Source organism: Arachis ipaensis, chromosome B3 (assembly GCF_059453495.1).
Source record: "Arachis ipaensis isolate K30076 ecotype BB chromosome B3, ASM5945349v1, whole genome shotgun sequence".
Classification (NCBI taxonomy): domain Eukaryota; kingdom Viridiplantae; phylum Streptophyta; class Magnoliopsida; order Fabales; family Fabaceae; genus Arachis; species Arachis ipaensis.
Genome location: NC_142438.1, coordinates 124,390,920 through 124,399,655, shown reverse-complemented (window position 1 = coordinate 124,399,655; position 8,736 = coordinate 124,390,920). Strand labels below are relative to the sequence as shown.

The window sequence follows — 8,736 nt, the reverse complement described above, 5'->3', positions numbered from 1 at the left end:
AAACTATGCGGAATGAATGTTGTTTTGGTTTCTGCATGTTCTCTGGCTCTAGTATGCTTTTCTGGGCCGAAAACTGGGTCAAAACAGGACCCAAAATCGCCCCCAGCGATTCTGCAGATTATGCAGATCGCGCTCGTCACGCGATCGCGTCATTCATGCGGACGCGTCGTTCGGCGCTTTGCTTTTTCACGCGGGCGCGTCGTCCACGCCTCCATGTCACCTGTGCTATTTCAATCCGCGCGGTCGCGTGAGCCATGCGGCCGCGTCACTGCGATTTCCTCTCTTTTGCACGGTCGCGTGAGCCATGCAACCGCGTCACTTCTCGCTGGTCATCTCCTCAATTTCTTGTGTTCCTTCCATTTTTGCAAGCTTCCTTTCCAATCTCCAACTCATTCATGCCCTATAAAGCCTGAAACACTTAACACACAGATCACGGCATCGAATGGAATAAAAGAGAATTAAAATACATAATTAAAAGTCTCTAGGAAGCAAGTTTTCAATCATAAAGCATCTTTAGGAAGGAAATATAAATGCATGCTTATTTAATGAATAAGTGGGTAGAGATCATGATAAAACCACACAATTAAACACAATATAAACCATAAAATAGTGGTTTATCACCACTTCCAGGAGCCATATCTCAACTTTCCTAAGATAAAGGGACGGTTGTCCACCTAAAAAGGTGGAACTACTCCAACGGTGGTTATTGGTTCATCACTATAAATACACTGACACCCTTCAGGTATCTCTAAGTTCCAATACTCTCTAAGCTTGCTTAGACCCTTGCTGACTTAAGCATTGGAGTGTCTTTGCAGGTACCACCCCCCATTCTTTCATACACACAAGTCGGACGGAGGCTTCCCAACGCAAACCTAGTCAGAGGCTTCCTCCTTCAGACGATTGGGCCAACCCAACGAGTCCAGCCTACTAATTTTCGGTTACCTACCGTAACACCTCTCTTCTCCAATTGTGAAGTCCGGTCTGCAGAGTAACCTAGCCGCCGCTTCACTTCCTGCTCTCCGGTCCAACGCTGCCCAGACTCTAGCCGCTGCCGCCCAGCCTTTAGCCAACGCCGCCCAGCCTCTCCACAAACATCCAATCGCATCGCACCAGCTCTGGACAATCTTCTTCGCGCTGCCCACCCGCCGTCATGCAGCCTTCAACCGACGTTGTCCAACCTCTCCGCGAACATCCGATCGCCCGCACCACCCCGGACAGCCTCCTTCGCGCTGCCCACCCGCCGCCCGCCTTGCAACCTCCCCTGCAGCCCACTACGTTCACCATCCCAACGTCACCATCCGCGACAGATCCGATCAACATACAGGGACAGATGCCGCTGCATTTTCATATGTGCATCACCGCTCACATGCAACTAAATGGAGTCCGATTTGGTTGAACCGCTTTGTAATGTCCCATCTTCATGTACGTAAATGTGTTGGATATTCAATTCGCTAGATATGTAGATGATTATTTTAATTCTTAATTGGATGGTTATTTTGTTCGATTCATTTTATCATTTCACTAGATAGTCGGATGATTATTTTAATAATTACGTGAATGGTTTTTTGATGACGATCCTGCGACGGTGATAAAGGAGGAGACTAAGGGGTGGACGATGATGGCCGCCGGTAAAAAAGTTTCTAACGCAAGAGAAGTGAGATGATTGATGAAGATGGGGTGACAAACAATTCAGGAAGAAGAGAGTGATTGATTAAATTCTTTTGATAAATTAAGATTGGAATGATTAATTTTTTAAAATAACTGTTTAATTTTTTTATTTAAGTAATTTAAAATTTTTTTTTCTTTATATTAAGATAAATTTAGAGCCCATTATTTACGTTATTTATATTCCTCGCTAGCCGAATTGGTATGTAAATAAGCATTGGATATGGATTCCGAACGTTAATGACAAATTCAAAATAAACGAAACACAGCGGGAAAGAAGGGAATGACACTGGCATTGATGGTATATAAACACACAAGAGTTGAAAGCAAGAGCCTTCAGTTTTGAAAGAAGACTAGAAGAGAGAAATGGAAAGGAGCGTTAGCAGAACCCACAAGAAGCCAATGAGCCTTAACGACTCTCATTATCGCTTCCTTCAAGACCTCTCCGCTCATCCTAAATCCAGACCCTCTCCATCTGCCTCCGGTACTCTCTCTCTCTCTCTCTCTCTCTCTCTCTCTCTCTCTCTCTCTCTCTCTCTCTCACCATTTTCCATTTCCCGCAGAGGAGAAGGAGCACGATGAAACTCCCATTCAATCAGATGATCATACTATTCCCCGATTCTCCGCTATCACCGACTTCGATTCTCCTATCGGTATCTTCTATTTTACTCTCTCTCTCTCTCTCTCTCTCTCTCTCTCGATACACCAGCTTGACCTAACTTCCATTATTAGGGCCTGACTTGGAGGAGAAACCCTCTTCCATCGAGGTCAAACTTCCGCGCTCTTCTCCGAAGGAAATTTCACAGGCTTCATTGGGGACAACGCGTAGTAAGTGCTCTACAATAACCACAATCATTTTCATCAAAGTTCCTCATCATTTTCATATGTTCGTTCTTTTTTATACGGAGTTTCAGATGACGAGAAGAAGACCAAGCTGAAGTTGCAGGGTCGTCGCCGCCTCTGCAAAGTTGCGACTTCAGACGATCGTGATAAGGAGGCAGCGGTTGATGAATCCAGGTTCGATGAGCTCATCGAGCTTGATTCGCCACTTCCGGCACCCAAAAACGTGATCCAGATTGACGAGAGTGTCGGTAAGAACGACATTAGGGATATTTTGAATGAGTTGAATTCAAAGTTCGAGTTGCTGTCAGTTGAGAGGAAGCGAGAGACGAAGCAGGTGAAACCGATTGAGGGTTCTTCAGCTTTGTTTAGAGGAAAGGAAACTTATGAGGATGATGAGGTCGTAGAGTTCGGGAGTGCGGGGTCTTCATTCTCTCCACAGAAGGATCCGAGTAACGACCCGTCACAGGGTGCCAAGTATGCTGTTGGTGATGCCGGAATTGAGTATGTGGAAGATGATGACTCTCCTGCCAAGGATGCTGGTGGTGATGGTGGAATTGAGTATGTGCAAGATGATGACTCAGATGATTCTGTTGAAGAATTGGTTAATTTTGAGCCAAAGGGTGATGGCTCCATCACTCTGCCAGGCCCCAAATATACTTTTAAGTTGCCCTCTAAAATTGCGAAAATGTTGTATCCACATCAGAGGGATGGATTGAAGTGGCTCTGGTCTTTGCATTGTTTGGGTAAAGGTGGAATCTTGGGAGATGACATGGGTTTGGGGAAAACAATGCAGGTAAGGAAATTAAGAGCATGATGATGCATACCTTTTATATTTTGCTATAGCTGGGGCTCTGGCATGTAATTTACCAACGTTAGCTTCTTACAGATGTGTGGCTATCTTGCTGGACTCTTTCATTCTCGAATTATTAAAAGGGCATTGGTTGTGGCCCCAAAAACCTTGTTGCCCCATTGGATCAAGGAATTATCCGCTGTTGGTCTTTCTGAAAAAACGAGAGAGTGAGGCTTCCTGACTTATTTTGTTGAATAATTTATCTAATATTACAAGTTAAACCCTTTTTTCGATACAAAGAACCATCATGAACTTGTGCTTTTCTGCAGATATTTTGGAACTAATATAAAAGCCAGAGAATATGAACTTCAGTACATACTTCAGGTTCTAATTCTTTTTTGTGTTATTCTTAATTTAAATTAAAGTGAGAAATGAAATATCTTGATGTTGTGTTCTTGCTTAACCCTTAGAAAAGATAGGAGGTTATACAAGTCAGCTGAAGACTTGGAATGGAAGCTTTTTGTGGTCAGCTGGTAGCTGCCGGTGGTTGCCAATTTATTTCAGAATGTATTTGTATAAATTTAGTTCAGTGTTGAATCTCAATCCTTTCTCCTTTCAGGATAAAGGTGTTCTTCTAACAACATATGATATTGTCCGCAACAATTCTAAGTCCTTGCGAGGGGGTTATCATTTTGATGATGAGGACAATGAAGATGGTGCCACATGGGATTATATGATCCTTGATGAGGTGCTTGTGGCATTATTATTATTATTATTGTAAAACCCAGTTTATGTTTCCATTTAGTGTGATATTTATGTTGCACACAGATTATGAAAATGGTTTATTTATCCTTTTTGTCAAATATCCTTAAATCTTAACTTCAGGGGCACCTTATAAAGAACCCAAGCACACAGAGAGCTAAAAGTTTGCTTGAGATACCATGTAGCCACCGCATTATCATTAGTGGCACACCATTGCAAAATAATCTTAAGGTATCTTGATGAAAATTACTTTGTTTTATTCATAATTAGTTCTCTGTTGTGTATATGATATGAATATGGAATCCAGATTATGCTATGATGTTAAACGATTTTCTTCTTAAAAAACTTCCCAACAGGAGTTGTGGGCTTTGTTCAATTTCTGCTGCCCTGAGTTACTTGGTGACAATAAATGGTAATAACCATTTTCAGCTATGTTCTTCATTTAGTTGACCTTTCTCATAGTACTAGTTTTAAGATAAATAAAATTTCGCAGGTTCAAAGAAAAATTTGAAGTACCCATACTTCGTGGAAATGACAAACATGCTACGGACAGAGATAAGCGTGTAGGATCTGCTATAGCAAAGGTAATGCGTTTTGTGTGTTTTAGCCCATATTCTAATTTACATGACCTGGAATATGGGTTCACAAATTTAAAGCTGCGAAAAGCATGCAAAAACATATTTTTCTATGCGCTGCTGGCGGTGCTGTCTACATTTCCAAAATCTAAAGGTGACTTTGAAGATTGTTTGCAAGTTTATTGCAGCTGAAAGTATGTAAAATATGCACTGCTGGTGATTTCTACAGTTATGACACAATGGTCAACTTGAGCTTGTAGCATCTTCTTTCTTTAGTTTTAGTTGTTTTTAAGTCACCTTTTCTGATGGAAGGAAATATAGACCATTCTGTGTTTTGAGTTCCCTGCTAGACAATTCATCTTGTTGCATGCAGTCTCCTATCCTCTTATCATTAATGAATGACAAATTTTATGCTCCTTTATCAATAGGACTTAAGAGATCGTATTCAACCTTACTTTTTGAGACGTTTGAAGAGTGAGGTTTTCAATCAAGATGATGACAAAACAACTGCAAAACTTTCCAAGAAAGAAGAGATTATTGTTTGGCTTCGATTGACTAGTATTCAGGTTAGATATATAATTCTTTGTTCTTCGTTTTATTGCTCTTAACTTGTTTAATAACCTTATTTGATGTTTATCACATCAGCGACATCTTTATGAAGCATTTTTGAAGAGTGAGATTGTTCTCTCAGCATTTGATGGCTCGCCACTTGCTGCCCTTACGGTAAATTATTTTGTTATGTTTTTTATACAATTGCCTTTCTTTCTTGGCTGTGTTCTTCTACTTTAAAGCCATTTAATCTTATGTGGCTATGGCTTTCTAGTTATCTTTTGAATTCTTGAAATGGAACAGATTTTGAAGAAAATATGTGATCATCCACTTCTGTTGACAAAGCGGGCAGCTGAGGATGTATTGGAAGGAATGGACTCAATGCTAAAGCCAGAAGAAGTTAATGTTGCTGAAAAATTGGCGATGCACATAGCAGATGTTACAGACACAGATAGGTTCAAAAATGAGCATGGTCATGATGTATCATGCAAAATTTCTTTCATCATGTCATTATTGGTAAGTGGTGATGTCATTCAATTTAAATGCTAATTGTCTACCTAAGTGAGTTTGTGTTGTATTCAAGTTCTTGTTCTCTGCTGTAGGATAATCTGATCCCAGAAGGGCATAGTGTCCTTATCTTTTCTCAGACTCGCAAAATGCTTAACATTATTCAGGTTGGTTCAGACTTATTTCCTCTATTGGTGGTTATTACAATTTTTGTCTTAGAACTATTGCAAAGCCCACATTCGCTCAAATCTTTCTTGTATGTCAGTGAATTGTCACTACTGGAAATGTACATTGTCTTTCCAATGGACTTTCAAAGTTTTGCAAGTTGCAACAACTCTGGGGTCATTTGTAGTGGGATGTTGGAAGTTTCTTGTTGAATTGCTTGCATTGCCATTATAATTCTCTGCTTGTTTGTAAAACATTTGATTTAAATGTTTCTACTTGTTATATAGGAATGCCTAGCATCCAAAGGTTATGACTTTCTACGGATTGATGGAACAACAAAAGCCTGTGACAGATTAAGGATTGTTAATGTAAGTGCTTTTTGAATGGTTAAATTGATATTCTATCACTCAAGTGCTAACTGTTGTTTTGATTTCAGGAATTCCAAGCAGGTGCAAGTGCCCCTATATTTCTGTTGACATCTCAAGTAGGTGGTTTAGGACTCACACTCACAAGAGCAGATCGTGTTATTGTTGTTGATCCTGCTTGGAACCCAAGGTATGGTCTTGAGAGACTTCCTTCCCCTTGATACCTACAATAGTTTTTTCCATGCTGATCAGACATGCTGTTTTCTTTTAATTTGCTACTTGGCCATCCTTAAGTAACCCAGCAAGGTACTCAGAAGTCTGATTATTATGTGTTTCTAACAGTACGGATAACCAAAGTGTCGACCGTGCATATCGTATTGGTCAAACAAAAGATGTTCTTGTTTATAGACTGATGACATGTGGAACTGTTGAAGAAAAGATCTATAGGAAGCAGGTAATTTTTCCTCTTTCTGTTATTTTTGTATATTTTCAATGTAATGATTCTGAAAAAAGAAAGTATTCAGTTTCTACTGAACTATATTGTCAGAAACATGTTATTGTTTCACACATTGACGGTCTTCTGAGACTTAATTTGTATGACTTTAGGTATATAAAGGAGGATTATTCAGAACTGCTACTGAACAAAAAGAACAAACTCGCTACTTTAGTCAGCAGGTACACCTTTTATGGAAAATGTTACTTTCAGTGAGAGATACTTTTTTTTCTCTCTTTGAAAGTTGTGATTTGTTTTAGTAATCTTCCATTCATCCCATACAGGATCTTAGGGAGCTTTTCAGCCTTCCAAAAGAGGGGTTTGATGTATCTGTTACCCAACGACAATTGGATGAGGAGCATGATGGTCAACATACAGTGTAATGACTATATATCTTTGAAATGTTTGTTTCAATTAGTATTCCTTTGGATCTTTGCACAATGCATACACACTGCCTTGTTCAATAAGGCTTCCCATTTGTGCCATGTTTTTGGTGCTTTAACAATTTGAGTTCTTTTTATTTTAACCGGCCTGATTTGCCAACTTAAAAGGGTATTGGCTCTTTTTGTGTAGGGATGACACTTTTAAAGCACATATAGAATTCCTGAGAAGTCAAGGTATAGCAGGAGTTAGCCACCATAGTTTACTCTTTTCCAAAACAGGACCAGTTCAAGCTGCTCCTGAAGATGATGATATGACGAGGTAATGCTTTTGGGGATATGATTATACATGACGTGCATGCTTGCAAATGTAACATTTTAATAGTTTGTTATTACTTATTACAAAGGTTTTGGCTTTCCCTTATTATATTTTGTTTATCAATTATATCCTCAAACCTAAAATTGCGTTGATACAATGGTTGTAGGAGGAATCAAGGGACTAGTTATATCGGTACTTCAGTATCGTCTTCTTCAAATGACCGAATGGCTGATGGGTAATGATTTGTCATTTTAGATGTTAAAACTTAAAAGCATGTTTTCAGGGTATAACCGTATAACTGATATGACCTACACAACCTTTTTCCTCCTTAACCAGAGCTGAGTTTGCCTTTAAACCCAAGGATTTAGATCGAAGCAAAAAGGGTTTTTCCCCTAGCAGCGATGGTAAATTGACAGAGTCGGAAATCAAAGATAGAATTAAGCGGATCTCTCAAACTCTGTCAAATACGGTATGCTTTTCTCTTATTTCTTAATGGATTGGCTACTATCTTGCTTTCCCAGGAAAACTGATTTTATTCTTAACGAATAAACCATGCAGGCGATGATTTCTAGATTACCGGATAAGGGGGCGAAACTACAGAAAAGGTTGACGGAGCTGAATTCGGAGCTTGCCAGATTAGGGATGGAAGAAAGAACTGGTGCTGATCTGGATGATTTCACCAGTGAGTTTCAAAGAGTGTTGAATGTATAGGATTTGCTTTATTGTAAACAGATGGTGTTTTTAATATTTCATAGAAACCTACTACTTGAAGGTTTCCTCGACTAAGATTGATGCTTTGTTCAATGTCATTTTGAAAAAGATTTCTAGAATGAAGGTTTTCTTTCTTTGTCCTTTACTTACAGTAGACTGAAGGGAGAAAACTTGGTGGAAAAATTTAGATATGGTTTTAATTTTGGTGGAATACTCCAAAATAGGGACTGGGGATGAAACAGAGAACGTAGGGCTTTGGATTTTATCGCAACTTGTGAAAAGTACAAAGCTCGTTTTATAGGTCAGTGTACCAATTTCACTTCCATTTATAATTAGAGTAAATTACTATTTTTATCTAATAAAAGTTTTAAAAGTCGACAAATTTATTTATAAAAAAAAATACAATTGTATTCATGAAATATGAATTCTGTAAAACAAAATTATTTAAATATTAAAAAATTATTTTAAAAATTTTAAATTATTTTTTTCTCTATCACTACTACCATCATTCTTTATCTCTAAATTTTCAACATCAATATATCTCCTTTTTTAGCAACCACTAGCCTATTGTTGAGATAAGAATGGGATGTGGATGCCCATTCTCATGCAGTA

The 8,736-nt window shown here is 38.9% G+C and overlaps 1 protein-coding gene across 1 annotated transcript; it reads left to right on the top strand.

Annotated features, from left to right (window-relative positions):
- The first annotated feature begins 1,873 nt into the window (after positions 1-1,873).
- CHR24 (chromatin remodeling 24) lies at positions 1,874-8,488 on the top strand. Its single transcript, XM_088510224.1, has 23 exons — positions 1,874-2,149; positions 2,229-2,318; positions 2,398-2,493; positions 2,580-3,301; positions 3,395-3,525; positions 3,628-3,682; positions 3,918-4,046; positions 4,184-4,291; positions 4,417-4,472; positions 4,554-4,644; positions 5,064-5,201; positions 5,281-5,358; positions 5,488-5,700; positions 5,787-5,858; positions 6,144-6,224; positions 6,293-6,411; positions 6,564-6,675; positions 6,828-6,896; positions 6,999-7,093; positions 7,288-7,416; positions 7,580-7,648; positions 7,750-7,882; positions 7,972-8,488. The coding sequence occupies exons 1-23, from the start codon at positions 2,032-2,034 to the stop codon at positions 8,122-8,124; spliced, it is 3,057 nt and encodes a 1,018-aa protein (XP_088366350.1). The 5' UTR covers positions 1,874-2,031; the 3' UTR covers positions 8,125-8,488.
- Positions 8,489-8,736: the final 248 nt, after the last annotated feature.